General features: G+C 49.0%; 1 protein-coding gene across 1 annotated transcript in view; it reads right to left on the bottom strand.

The window, feature by feature from the left end:
* PREX1 (phosphatidylinositol-3,4,5-trisphosphate-dependent Rac exchange factor 1) overlaps window positions 1-15,094 on the bottom strand; it is a 189,232-nt gene that overhangs the window by 93,579 nt on the left and 80,559 nt on the right. The window contains exons 3-4 of the mRNA XM_006772500.2: window positions 12,039-12,110; window positions 7,976-8,098 (exon numbers count right to left, since the gene is read on the bottom strand). Of these exons, the coding sequence (XP_006772563.1) occupies window positions 7,976-8,098; window positions 12,039-12,110 (195 nt within the window). The remainder of the gene's footprint in view (window positions 1-7,975; window positions 8,099-12,038; window positions 12,111-15,094) is intronic.

Consider the following 15,094-nt stretch of genomic DNA (forward strand, 5'->3'; position numbering starts at 1 on the left):
TATGGGTACAAATCTCGAGCCACAGACCCACGGACAAAGCTCCAAGGGGCACTGCAGCATAATGAAGTGCACAGTGACTATAGAACCAGACCATCTGGGTTAGAAACCCAGCTCCAAGCTTCCTAAGTAGTGAGTGACCTTGGGGCAGCTGTTTCACCTACTTATGCCTCAATTCCCTCATCTGTAAAATGAACATAATAACAGACACCCCACCCTTACCCCCACTACCTGGGCTATTGGAAAATTAAATAACAGTGTATATAAAACAAGGAGAACAGAGCCTGGTATATAATGAACACTTACAACATTTCAAAACACTCTAAAAGTACTAGCCACAAACACAAACTCAATCAATAAAAGTGAATTAATAGGAGGGAATGCCAAAACGAACAATGCCACCATTATCCAAAGTGTACACAGGTCAGGGACAAAAATCCCTAATACAGACTCCACAGAACCACCAAACGACCTGAAGCATCATAATACACAAGCTACATGCTCCAAACAACACCACCAATACAGTGAGCACAGAGAAACACGCACTGAGTCACCAACTGCAACGCCTCACGCTGTGTCTGCAACCCACCCAGACCCTGACACACTCATACGCACAAGGGCAGGAAGGGAGAAGAGGGGACCCCAGCACCCCCACACTGCCCAAGCAGACCTTCATTCTAATTCCACTTGTCTCCAATCAAGGACAGTGGGGATGGGTAAAAAAGTCTGGACTGCAGGAGTTCACTCAGGCACAAATAAAAAGATGTGAGGGAGGCTGCCAGACACATCTGGAACCAGGGCCTCGGCTGCAGACAGGCCATGGTGAGACGGCTGCAGAGAAGAGGGAGAGGACTTTGCTTGTTGTAGGTGACAGGAATCGGCCTGTGTCTGGGGCCTGTAGGGCTTTACAGGAAGGGCTGGGCCCTGAATGCAGACACATGCATGAGAGCAGGAGCTCCCAACCCTATGTAAGGAGCTTTAGGAAAAAAAACTGCTCTGCAGCCAAGGGCCGGGGCTTTCAGGGTCTGCAGACCCTACTTTTAGTATTGTTCAGAGGTAAGATACTGGAAGCCCCCATGATCACTACCAACATCAACCCTGCACGTTGTTAAGTGCAGGTTTTGCAGCCAGACCACCCAGGTTCGCAGCCTGAGTCTGTGGCCTTGGACAAGGCACGTAATGTTTCAGAGCCTCTGTGTTCCTGTCTATAAATTATAGACAATAATGACCGCCCCGTCATGAGGTTGTTGTAAGAATTATCAGGTGAATTCCTAGCAAGTGCTTAAAATCGTGCCTAGTAAGTGCTCGTTACATGTTAGCCATTGTTATGGCTGTTATTGATGCTGTGGCTACTATTACCATCATCAAGGTGTCAGCAGATTCATTATTGCATTGGTGAGTCTGTCTATGACAGAGTGGTGCAGCAGATAGGTAGGTTTGATGGCAAAAAAAAAAAAAAAAAGACACAAGCAGAGTGAATACAGAGGGAGCTGAGTTGACGGAGTCTTACTCCTCATTCAGGCACTGCCCACCTCCCCCATCCACTCCCTGCACTGTGAGCTCCACGGGGGCAGGGCTTGCCGAGGTCACTGCTGTGGTGCCAGGGGGGACTGAAGTCCCCAGTAGAGTGCAGGCATCATGACTATTTGATGAATAAAAGCAAGAAAGAGCAGAGTGAATACAGAGGGAGCTGAGTTGACGGAGTCTTACTCCTCATTCAGGCACTGCCCACCTCCCCCATCCACTCCCTGCACTGTGAGCTCCACGGGGGCAGGGCTTGCCGAGGTCACTGCTGTGGTGCCAGGGGGGACTGAAGTCCCCAGTAGAGTGCAGGCATCATGACTATTTGATGAATAAAAGCAAGAAAGCAGAAGGAGGAACTGAGAGCGGCCTGACAGCCCTCAAACCAGCCCCAGGCTCCTTCCAGAAGATCTGGGCCCACCACAAGCACTGCCCCGGCTCTTCGTTGGAACATCTGTTGTTTCACTCACCCAGCATCCATTCTGTTCTGGTCACAGCTCCCAATTCTTCCCGTGAGGAGCCTCCTCTACACTCAGAGCCACTGACCCCACTCCACTCCCAGGCACCACAGGTGAGCATGTCACTAAGGCCAAGCCAAGCAAAGCTGGGCCAATGCCAGCCTTCAAGGACTCGTGCTAGAATCAATGTGAAGAGAGGCTGTCTTTGAGCTGTGGCTGCTGAGCTGTCAATGACAGCCTGAAACACTGAGGGCACCTCTGCCACCCTGTGGGGCATCCACTCCCCTCCCCCCTACCCCTCAAGAATGAAGCCAATACAGAGGAAAGCAGAGCCTAGAGACAGATCAAGTCCTTAAAACATCAGAGCGGGGTCCTGGATCCAGCTATGCCTGAAGCCCGCACACTCCTGAACATTTCATTTATATGAGCCACGCAGTCTTTTTGTGTTGAAGCCTACCTGAGTTCTTACTTTTGTCACTTGCAGTAAATACAGCACTGATACAGGCACACTCTGAAAAGAGCAAGAAAATGACAGAATGGGCCCCAGCCTAGTGAGTGCCAGGGTCTCCCTGTCCATCTCCATCAGTACGTGAAGGGGTTGGGCTAGAACGCAGAGACAAATCTGTTTATTGTCACATGCCAACAGCAATTAACAGGTACTGCTGGCTGGAACACTGGTGAGAAGAACACTGGTGCCCCAGGGAGCACTGAGGTAGAATGTCCTGATTGATTAGCGATGTCTGCCACAGATGCAGGAGAGGGAGTAAGTGATAAGATCACCACAGCTGTGTCATTCCTGGTCCCCTGAGCCCCTTCTCTGACACTCTGCAATGTCATCCTCTCCTTCAGCCTGTGAAAAGGGCTGAAGGGACCGAGGCTTGAGGCTTGGAGAAGTTAAATTTCGGAAATGACAACACCCCTCTTCAGAACCAACCCCAGGTCCATCACTCCCGTGTCCTTTCATTGAGCCCAAACCCAGCTGTGTCTCGGGCCGGAGACCCTGCAATCTGGAAATGCTGCTTTTGACAGCTAAGAATCCAAGTGTTCAATTTCCTCCCAGGGCCCCCACAGAGGCTTTGACTGTTTTTCCAGGAAGGAAGAAACAAACAGTTGTGCACACACAGATGTGGTGGGCAGGGAACACATGGCTGTGGATTTGGGCTGTGAAGGAGGAGAAGGGTCCAGCTGTCAGCTGACAACTTGGGGAGAGGGTCCACGCCCCCAGAGAGGACTCAAGGACTATCAGAGGTGGTGGTTGCCGTCCTCAGTACCTGGGGGGTGACACTGGCTCCAGGGAGACCCTCTGCTCTGAGCCCCTCACTTCACACCCTGAATAACTGGGACTCAGCGCAAGGAAGGAGTGAGCTATGGGACATCTCCTGCAGTGGGGAGGGGAGCATGAGATCCCAGTCTCACTTTTGCAAGGGACTCCCCACCCTATCCACACAACTGCAGGGAGAGGAGGCTCAACTGTAACTCAGACCACACTACTTCCCTGTAAAAACTCAGAATAAAATTCCCACAGGCGCTGGCCCCCATGACATCCCAGACCCTCCATCGCTCCTCTGCTCTGGCCACCATTGTCTCCCTGCTCCCACCCCAGGGTCCCTGCCCTTCCCCAGATCATCCCATCTCACCACCTCACAGAGGCCCACCCTGACCAGGGTTCCCAGATAAATCATAGGGCACCCAGTTGAGTTCTCATTTCAGTATTTCAGATGAGTAACTTTTAAGTATGTCACAAATACTGCATGAGACATACTAAAAATTGATTTGTCATTCACCTGAAATCCACATTTACTCAGCAGCCCTGGGTGCTTTAACTTGCTAAATCCAGCCACCAGTCCCCACCTCCCAATGTCAACCTTGAGTAAAGTCACTCATTCTCACACCTGCATTTATCATCTTCACAGCCCACGTCACCATCTGAAATGACGCCTCTGTTAACTCCCTCACCCTCTGTTTCTCTACACTGTGAGCCTCATAGCAGCAGGGAGCAAGATCTGTCTTATTCAGGGCAGCATCCTCAGGGCCTAGTACCGTGCCTGGCACAATAGGTGCATAGTACGTATTCAGGAGACTTTATCACGTAAGATGGTGAAAAAACACAAACTCTGGAGTCAAACTACATGGACTCAAATCCTGGCCCCACTTCCTGGCTGTGTAAGGTTGCACAATGACTTAACCTCTTTGGGCCTCAGTTTCCTCACCTGTAAAGTGGGTATAATAACAGTACCCACTGTTTAAAGTGGTTAGGGAGTTTTCATGAATTCATATCCACAAAGCACTAAGAACAGGGCCCCGCACCAAGAGAACGTTCATTCAGGTCTAGTCTGTGATCACGTCAGTAGCAGCGGTTGAGTCAAGGGTGAGGGGGTGAGGGATTCTCCCACTGTCCACAGAGGGGGTGGCGCCCACCAGGACCCTTGCTGGGTCTACTGCTGCCCTCCCTCTCCTGGAGCCTGTCCACAGAGCTCTGTGCCCAACTACAACCTCAGCACCGGATGCCGCCTCAGCAGGGAGTGAACAAGCCTGGATATGAGGCTGGCCTGGAGACACTGCCCTGGGGTTGTGGTGGACACCGTGGTGGGCCACGTGGGCCCCATCAGGACAGAGGCACCCATGGGCCTGAAGCTTTACACACACTCCTGGGACAGCCCATGTCCAGGGACTGGCACCGCAGGGTGCAAAGGCCCACCCCATTGCTGCAATTCCAGGAGACCTGAAGCAGAGTTCCTCCCGGTGGGGAGTGCGCAACCTCCTTTTCAGCTGCTTCCAACCACCTGTGCGCAAATCTCCAGCTTCCAGAAGCCCAGCCCACAGCAGCTTATGAAAAGTAGTCAGCGTGCTCTTCCATGAGGGCGGGGGAAGCGGGGGTGACATTTCCAATTAAAATGATGGTTCTGACTTAAAAACACTGAATCACACAGGAGAAAGCTGACTCCTTTTTCAATTGTTCCAGTTATCTCAGCTTGGTGTGATATGACTCAAACACCATCCAACAGGGTTCATCTTCCCTTTGATCTAACCGGGCAGGCCTCAGGCTCAGAACCCCAGGTGGGGGAGTTTCTAGACAGAATGCGGTAACTCAGTTTGGTTTCTATTGCATTCCTTTTTAAGGTTACCTTCTATTTTTAGCAATCATTTTCCATTTCCAATGATGATGCAAATTTCCCTTTTTAAATGTCTATTTAAGGTGGGGGTTTTTTTCAAGTAAATCTATTTCTTAAATGATAAAACAAATAATAATATGAAGGGTACCCTGATATAGCAGAAATTACAAACAGTGTACTAGTATGAATCAATGAAGTCTGGCTTTGCCATTAGGAGGGTTCAAATCCCACTTCTTCCACCTATATAGGCATGACCTTGGATTTAACCTTTCTCTCAGGTTGCTTGCCTGTTGAGTAAGCTGTCTGTCCCCTGCTATTCTTGATGCAAGGACAGAGCCGTGGACATGACAAAGTCCCTACCCTCCTGTTGCTGATATTCCAGGAGGAACAGACAAGGAACAAAAAGCAGCAAAATATCCAATGTATCAGAGGGTGATAAGGACCACTGACAAGAATAAGTGTATGTGGGGGCGGGGGCGCTGGAAGGAGCGTGACAATTCTGAACAGAGTGGGCATGAAAGAGCTCACAGAGAAGAGGGCATTTCCGTGAAGATTTCAAGGCAGGAAGGGACAAAGTCGCAGGGACGCCTGAGGGAACCGGCCAGGCGGAGGGAACAACACACTCAACAGGCACGGGTTCCCTGTGTTCCAGAACAGCGAGGAAGCCAGTGTGACTGCAGTGGCGAGAGTGAGGTCCCAGGAACTGGCAGGGCCTGGCAGAGTCTAATAGATCACCAAGTGCCCCAGACAACGCTGGGAGATGCCAGAGTGCTGGGTCCCATGAGCAAATATGTACATAGTGCAAATAAGCAAACATACACTGAGCACTATTAATATGCCAGGTGCTGCTACTTTCATTAATTCTCTCAACCACCTTACAAGGTGGGTTTCACTACCTCCACTTTACAGATGAGGAAACTGAGGCACGGCCAGGGGAAGTCATTCTCCCAGCATCACAGAGCTGGGAAGCAGCAGAGCCAGGAGGCAAGGTCAGGCACCAACCTCTAAAAAAACGCGATCTCGAGGGACCAGGCAGGATGTGTGATGGGTTCTCAAGATTCAGGGAAGGTCCTGCCCCACAATGACCACACAGACTTGAACTTCACCATCGGTGCACCAGGATTCTGATGGGAAGCACTGTCCCCGTCAATGCCCAATCTGATGAGGCTACATGAGGAGGGTCTGGGCAGTGGAGAAGGAGAAGGTATGGAGAAGAGGTTGCCTCCCAGGCAGTAAATTCCCCACCCTCTCCTCCATCTGTCTGTCCCCTGCATCTCTGAACAAGTTAGGAATCCTGTAGAGAGAGTGGGGAGAGCTCAAGTGGACACTCAGGATCCAGAGAATCTCAATGATGAATAGTGACACTTGCTCACCACACCTCTGAGGCTCCAGCACCAAAGTCAGGGGACCTGGGTGGCCTGGGGTTATTGGCAAACAGATAATGCACCTTGAGGACCTCTTCCCCCATACTGGCTAAAGTATGGACTATCCCACCCTGAGATGTCATCACTTCATGGCCAGCCCCAAGAATGCCACCTCCTCCTGAAAGCCTTCCCTGGTGCCCCAGCTGGAATAACGCCCCCGGCTGACACTCATGCAGCATCAGCTCAGTGCCTGCCTGGATCTAAGTGCGTCACTCACATTAACTCATTCATCCACTCCTACTCACCCCTTCTCACCATCTCCAATCTACCACCCTGTCCAGGCACCATCATCTCAGACGGCACAGTGACCTCTTCCTGTTCTCCCTGCACCTCCACAGTCCACTCCCCCTCGCAGCAGCCACAGGGCCCTCTGAACCCAAAGCAGATCACGTCTTTGCTCTGCTCAGCACCCTCCACTAGTGGCCATCTCCCCTGTGCCCGACCATGTTCTCGTGTTTATTCTGTTCCAAACACTAAGGAATGGTGATTAAATGAATAGAAAGATATCATCCAACATTCTTTTTGTTAATCCTCAACCAAAGATATTTTTTCTATTACTATTTTCTTTTAGAGAGAGTGGAAGGGAGGGAGGGAGGTGAAGAGGAAGGGAAGGAAAGAAGAAAGGGGAAAGAGAGAGAGAAACATTGATGTTCAAGAGGCACATTGATTGGTTGCCTCCTACACATGCCCCAACCGGAGCCAGGGATTGAACCTGTAACCCAGGTATATGCCTTTAACCGGAAATAAACTGGAGACCCTTTAGTGCTCTAACCAACACTCTAACCACTGGGAAACACCAGCCAGGGCAATCGCATCCAACATTTATTGAGCATTTACTGTGTGCCAGGAGCTGTTCTGAACACTAGCTCCCTCACTGCTCAATAACAGCATGGGGAGCTCTAGTTTTTTGTGTGTGTGGTCCGCAGACCACCAGTTGGCGACCGCTGCTTTAGAGAAGGGAGTTAGTGATGATGACAACAATGACTCCGCAAGCGCCAATGTGGACCCAGAGCATATTCTACACCAGGGTTTCTCACTCTCGGCACTGCTCACATTTGAGGTGGAATAATGCTGCCGTGGGGGCTGTCCTGTGCATTAGAGGATGTTTGGTGGCATCCCTGGCCTCCACCCACTAGAAGCCAGTAGCCACCTGCCCCCACCCCCCACCCCCCGCAACCCCAAAGCTGGTTCATAGATCAATGCTCAACCACTGAGCCACACCAGCTGGGCTCCAAAGCTGTAACAGTAAGAAATGTCTCTAGACAATAGCCAAACATGCTCAGAGGCAAAATCACCCATGACTGAGAACCACTGCTCTATGCCACACACTTCACTGCTTTATCTCTTTGAGTCTTTCTATCAACCCAAGGATGTAGGCCTGATGATCCCTACTTGTCAATCAGGGGAGAAGCCCACTTCCCAAAACCTGTAGGCTCCGACAGGGCTGGGGCATGGTACTCACGAATCTTAAGAAAACGTTCCCAAGTTCGTGCTGAGACTGAGGCTCCGGATGCAAACAATACTCCAAGGCAGCCAAGAAATCCTTATGAACTTCCAGGATATCTTCGATGTTCGAGAACAGGATCTGTCGGGGAAAGCGAGGCCCAAGGACAGTGTCAATCAAGGCACAAGGGCGAGCAAAATCAAGCATGAAATAAATGCATAACCTCCAGAGCAAGCAAGAGTGCGGTGACGTGGACACCCACACACTGAGTGAGCCAGATTACACTAATAAAAACAATGACCATGATAAAAAAGATTGCCAACATTAACTCAACGGGATTAATGCCTAATCCTGTGCTAAGAACTTTATATGCATTTATGGCAGCTAATCCTCACTCTGACTCCATGAGGTAGAAACCATCATTATCCCCCATTTGTAGATGAAGAACAGAGGCTCAGAGGAAATAATTAAGATTGCCAAGGTCACACACACATACACACGATAAGCAGCAGAACTGAGCTGCACCATCAGCGTGCGGAGAATTTATTAGACATTCATCTCAGTCTTCAGCATGGCCACAACCGGTATGGCCAACCATATGACTGGTTTTTAAAGCAATCAAGGTACTTCAATGCACCATTAAAATGAAGTAGCAGAAGAAAATACAACAGGGAAGCATGTTCGACATATGCTCTTTCAACTCTCACAACCAATATATGAGTGCCTATGTCCCCTAATGAATCTATAAAGCTTGAAATGCACATACTCTCTCACCCAGCATTTCTACATTTCAGAATTTGACCTTCCAGTCAGTCATTTCCAATTAGAACAATTTTGCCTCCCAAGTGACATTTGCCAATGCCTGGAGACATTTTTGTTTGTCGCAAATTGTGGGGGAAGATGCTACTGGCATCTCATAGGTGATGCTGCTAACCGTCCTATCATACATAGGAGAGACCCTCCTCCCCCCCAAACCCACAGCAAACAATCGTCCAGCCCAAAGTGTTAACTGTGCCAAGGATGAGAACTGGGTGAATGGCCACAAACATATACTGCAGCCTTACTGCAGTAGCGAAAGACTGGGGAAAGGCCGAATGTTCATTAATGAGGACTCATCAAATAGTTAAATCATCTGGACTGGTCACCATTAACTACAGTCCACATACTAAAATACTATGTGGCCTCTAAAAAGAATCTGCAGATCTGGATTTATGGATATGGGCCATGGAATGATCCTTGATATATATTGCTGAGTGGGGGGAATCAGGGTGCCAAACAGAATTCCAGTATTGGCCCATTTGTGTAAAATAACACACAAAAAGGTCACTCCTCTCCATGCTGGCAGGAGCAGGGACTGCCTGGACAAGGACACATGCTGGTAACTTAAGGGCCTCTGGGAAGGAGACTCAGGGGAGACTTTCATTTACTTTAGGTTATTTTAAACTGCATAAATGGCTTTTTCTGTTTCTTTTTTTAAAAAAACAAAAGCATTTTTAATTAAATGTATTGGTATGATATTGGTTAATAAAATTATATAGGTTTCAGGTATACAATTCTATGATACCGCATCTGTATATTGCATTGAATGGCCACCACCCAAATCTTCTTAAACAGATGCATTTTCAATTTAATTTTGAAGAAGGCACTCACATAATTCAAAAATCAAAAACACAGTAATATAAATTCAGTGAGGAGTCCCTTTCACGGTCACCACCCAAAGTCAAATCTTCTTAAACAGATGCGTTTTCAATTTAATTTTAAAGAAGGCACTCACATAATTCAAAAATTAAAAGCACAGTAATATAAATTCAGTGAGGAGTCCCTTTCCCACCATCTCCCCACTTTCCACCCACCGTGGCTTGAGGTAACCAGTGTTACTACTAGTTTAAGGTTCCTTCTTGGGTTTCTTATTCACTTATTCATTCAGCAAGTACTGACTGAGCACCTACTATGTGCCAGGCACTGTTAGAGGCCTGGAAACACAGCAGGGAACAGACAAGTGTCTAACGCCATGGAGGTGACATTCTAGTGAAAGGGGAAAGACAACAAACAAATAACTACAGTTTTCTAGATGCAATAAGAGACAAATAAAACAGGAAGAAAGTGCCAGGACAGGGCAGAAGAAGTTTGCAAATTTAAATACAGAAGCCAGGGACAGCCACTCTGAGAAGGTGACATTTAAATCAAGTCCTGAAAGAATGAAGATCAGCCCTGTGGATCCCTGGACCCGAGAATGCACCAGAGAGTCTGCAGAGAGAGACGGCCTGAGAGTGGGTAGGGAAGGCTGAGGTGCTAAGGGCCTCATCCTGGGGGACGCTCATCCTGGGGGACACTCATCCCAAGAAGTGGCTGGACGAATCACCCTCATCGTCTGTGGTTAGTTTTCCTTCTCTCATCTGTCAAGATCACATGGTTGAATCTCTCTGCTTATGTCAAAGACTCATATGATAGATCCTACTGTTACCCTTGCTTCAAGGAATGGCTGTAAAATTTCAAAATAAATATCTGTCTCCCTGAGTTTACACCCAAAAGAACTGAGAGCCTGTGTCCACCAAAAGATGTAACATTAACGGTCATAATAGCCAAACCTGGAAATAACTCAAATATCCACCACAGGAGAATGGATGAGTAAACTGTGGTACATTCATTCCATGCTACTACACAGCAATAAAAAGAGTGGGTCAACAACATGGGTAAATCTCACAGACATAACAGTGAGCAAAAGGCCCCAGATATAATGAAAGAGCCCATTTTTATATAAAATTCAAGGACGGGCAAAATCAATTAATGCTAACCAATCAGCAGTTATCCTTGGGGAGGGGGCATTATTGGGATGGGACACAGAGGAGCCCACATTTAGAACTGCAACCTTTACTATATATGAGTTATACCTCATAAAAAGATCACTATTTTAAAAAATAGTTTACTGATGCTGAGAGAGAGAGGGAGATAGATTGAAACATCAATGATGAGAAAGAATCATTGATCAACCACCTCCTGCATGCGCCCTACTGGGGATGGAGCCCACAACCTGGGCATGTGCCCTGACAGAACTGAATCAGCACAGGACAACGTCCAACCAACTGAGTCACATCAGCCAGGGCAAGAGGTAATTTAAAAAACACACACACACACTGTAATAAATTGCAATCTGAAATTATAATAACTTTTAAGTTGTAACAGATTGTAATAAAGAGATATAATAAACAGTATGTGCTCAGTAAATACTTGCTGAATGAATGAGTGAATGAATGAATGAAAAGTTCTGATCCCCGTGCTATCAGGGACCAGCCATGCAGTGACCCAGAACAGGTCTCTTTCCATCTCTAAGCCTCAGCTTTCTTACCCAAAACACTGAGCTCAGAATTGTCAACGTGCAGGTCACTGTCCAGATTAATCAAGACATGTGGGCAGGCGGGTGGGGCGGTGTGGGGAGTCCTGCTTGACCAAGTCCTTTGTGTGCTATACAGGCTCACACTTCTGACCCCTCCCTGCCCTGTCTCCCCTTCTCCCCTGGGACCAGGACCCTGGAGCCCCAAGGACTGAAGGCAGCTTCCCAGAGAGTGAGGTCACACGAGAAAGCCAGGCCCGGGGAGCACTGGGGCCTCCACCGTGCACACAGAAGGCCTATTGACGTCCTCCCGAAACTCCCCAGAGCCACTGCCAAAACGAAGCCGGGCCCAATTATTCATCTCCCTGCCTGCACATTCAATGCCCAGTGCAGGTCGGGGGCTGGAGGTGTCAGGCTCCCAGGGGCGCCTGGGAAGGGATTTTCCGCTGGCTGGAAGCCAGGGGGCTTGGCACAAGGAAGCTAGAAGACAAGATGGTCATGTTAAGCAGGGAGAAAGTCCTGAGCTGGGGAGTGGAAGCCTGAGGCTGAGTCCTCCTGACCCACCAGGCACAGTTTGCTCACAGGACTGAGAGGCCCTGGGGGCTGCAGGGAGCCTGCTACAGGAAGACAAAAGCAGCTGCTAGTGAGGCATCCCAGACCCCCGAGCACCCTCTAAGCATCGCTCAGGGAGGAAGCAAGGCACACAGCAGCAGGGACAGTCTGCAAAGGGACCAGCTCAGGTGTCCACACCTTGACATTGTCCTCCGTAAGGCCCTTCTCCGCTGAGTCCACCACGTTCTGCCGGATGCGATGCAGAAATGCCTGGAGGAGAGAAGCAGGAAGATATGAGTGTCCACGCCTTGATCTCCCAGGGGTGGCCCGAAAGAAAGGTCATAAGTTCAAATACCAAGTAGGACCCAGGAAGTACCACAGTCCAGGGACATGGGCAGCGAATCAGGAAAAACTACTCTTCCATCCAGTCAACAGATGTTTATTGAGTATCTACTACATCAGGCCCCATGCAGAAAACACCCCCGAGCCCTGCCCTGCTTCACCACCATGGGCCCCTCTCAGACTATTATTCACTTTCTCTTTTTTTCTTTTTCTAAAAGTTTAATTTCTAAATAATAACACATTCACATGGCTCAGAAATACAAAAAAATATCTCTCCTACACTGCAGGCCCCATCCATCTAGTCCCTCCCCAGCCCCCACAGGAACCACCACTACTAGATCCTAGTACATCCTTCCAGAAGATCTTTATGTAAAAAATGCACACACATGCTGGTCAAAGAGTCCGAACGTCCAGTTATAAGATGAACAAGTTCTAGGGATCTAATGTATACCCGGTGATTACAGTTAATGCTGTATTATATACTTGAAAGTTGCACTGTGGTGATAATCACTTTGCAGTATATACCTGTATGAACCCAACACATTGTACACAGTTACACGATGTTATATGTCAAATATATCTCAATAAAACTGGAAAAATGAACACACATGTGGGTATACATGTACATACACATACATATATGTACATATATTCTTTTTTAAATATATTTTTATTGATTTCATAGAGGGAGAGGGAGAGGGAGAGAGAGACAGAAACATCAATGATGAGAGAGAATCATGGGTCAGCTGCCTCTTACACACCCCCTACCTACTGAGGATTGAGCCCGCAACCCAGGCATGCGCCCTGAGAGAGTCAATGTTCAACCATTGAGCCATACCTGCCGGGCTATACATATAATATTCTTATTCCTTTTTCTTTTTTACATTCCAAAGAATGGCAGCAAACACAGGATGTGCTGGCCCTGCTTTTTCTACTTAATATAACTTATTTATTATCTCTCCCTGTCATCACACAGGGAAGCACCATATTCTCTTTTTACAGCTGCCCAGGATCCTACTGTATGGATGGACCACAGTTGGTCCTATCACTTTTTTCAGGGGCTCGGAAGAGAGAAATCCTTTCTCTCCTGGGTGATGTGTCAGGCAACAAAGGAGAGGAGCAGTGGGGTCTGTGGGGAACAGGCAGCGCACACCCATCGAAGGAGTGGCCACTTGTCCCCTCCGAGGGTGGCCGGTGGGAAGGCAGCAGGCCCAACATCACCAGATGTTCTGGGTTTGAGGTTTTTTTGGGGGGGAGGGGGGGTGTTGTTATTTTTCCAAGAGAAGCCAGAAATTAGGATTTCTTAAAAGTAAAGTCTCCCAATTTTTAAATGTTGTCAAAATAGCCCTCCGTTTCTGTGAGGAATTGGATATTAGGGGTTGAGCATGAAAGTGGGGGGACCAGAGTAGAGGGGTGCAGCCGTGCTGAGAGATGATATGATGGTGGCCTGGCTGGTGTGGGTGGGAGAGCAGACACTGGAAGAGCTACTGAGAAAGTCCGGTGGACGGGCAAGGGGACACAACAAATATGGGACAGAAAGGTGGAAATGGGAGACAGCACAGGAGGGAGACCTAGGCCAGTCATGCACTGCAAACCCACCCGGTTTGTCTGGACTCTAGGACTCAGTCCCAGGTTGACCTGGCAACATCCAGGTGGAGACCCTGCAAAAATGACTTCATGGTCCTGTCACGGCCACAGGGCCAAGATGAGCTATGGTGGCCAGCAGGAGCCCTCCCTGCAGCGGCTGATTAAAACACAGGGACTCCGGGAGGGGGGAGCCGGATGAGCACACACTGTCCCTGTCAGAGCTCAGCTGCAGGTTAATTAAGTGGGTGTCTCATCCAACCACGCTTGTCTGAGGAGATCTCTGAGTGGTGGGGAGATGGAGGGGACAGTCCAGAGTGGACGGAAACAGGGGAAGGTGGCAGGAAGGAGGCTGGCCCTCCACAGACGGCTGTCGGATCCTTGCCCATCACCCAGAGAGGCGCCCATGGCTGTGATGAGGAGTGGTCACCTGCAGGTGTCCACATGGGGGGCCACAGAGAGGAAAGTCAGGGACATAAAGCAAGGCAGCTTTGCCTCTGTCCCACTCACTGCAGGGCAATCTCCACCAGCCCCTCCGCCTGTGTTTACATCCCCAGCCTGGACTTCTCCCCGATATCCAGACTCCTACCCGGATTTCTGCCAACCCGGATGTCCAAGGGGCATCTCAAATTTAACCATCCAAAGCCTAGCTCCTGATCCTCCCTCCAACCCACACCACCAAGCTCTTCCCAGCCTGGTTAATGGCACCTCTGCTGGTGCTCCAGCCAACCCACCGGCCCACCCCAGTGGTCCTTGATCCTTGACCTCCTTTCTCTGACACTCCATATCCATCTCTTAGTATAGTAAAGGCTATCCTCTTCACCCTCCGCATGTATTAGAAATCCGACCACTGATCCCCATCTCCTTAGCCACCCATCTGATCCAAAGTCATCATCTTTCCTGCCTGGACTAATGCAGTCCCCTCCTCCCCGTCCCCCCTGCCTCCCACCCCACCAAAAGTCTTCACACAGACAGCCAGAGGGATCCTTTTAAATACTATGTAAATCAGATCCTGTCAATCCATGGCTTAAAACTCTCTACACTATACTTTTAAAAATTCTAAATCTTTCCACAGTCCATAAGGTCCTAGTTAATCTCTCTAAACTCCCCTTCCAGCATTCCATCCCCCCACACCTCAATAATCTTCAGCCATACCTTCATTCTCTCTATTCCTTCCACCTGTCAGGCACATTCCTGCCTCAGGACCTTTGCACATGCTCTTTCCTCCACCTGGAATGATTATCCCCCAGACCCTGGTATGGCTCATTCCCTCTCTACATCCACATCTCTCCGACTAGCAGGATATTCTCCCCCAGCTCTCCTCTGGG

The sequence above is a fragment of the Myotis davidii genome, unplaced genomic scaffold (assembly GCF_000327345.1).
Source record: "Myotis davidii unplaced genomic scaffold, ASM32734v1 scaffold526, whole genome shotgun sequence".
NCBI classification, from domain to species: Eukaryota; Metazoa; Chordata; class Mammalia; order Chiroptera; family Vespertilionidae; genus Myotis; species Myotis davidii.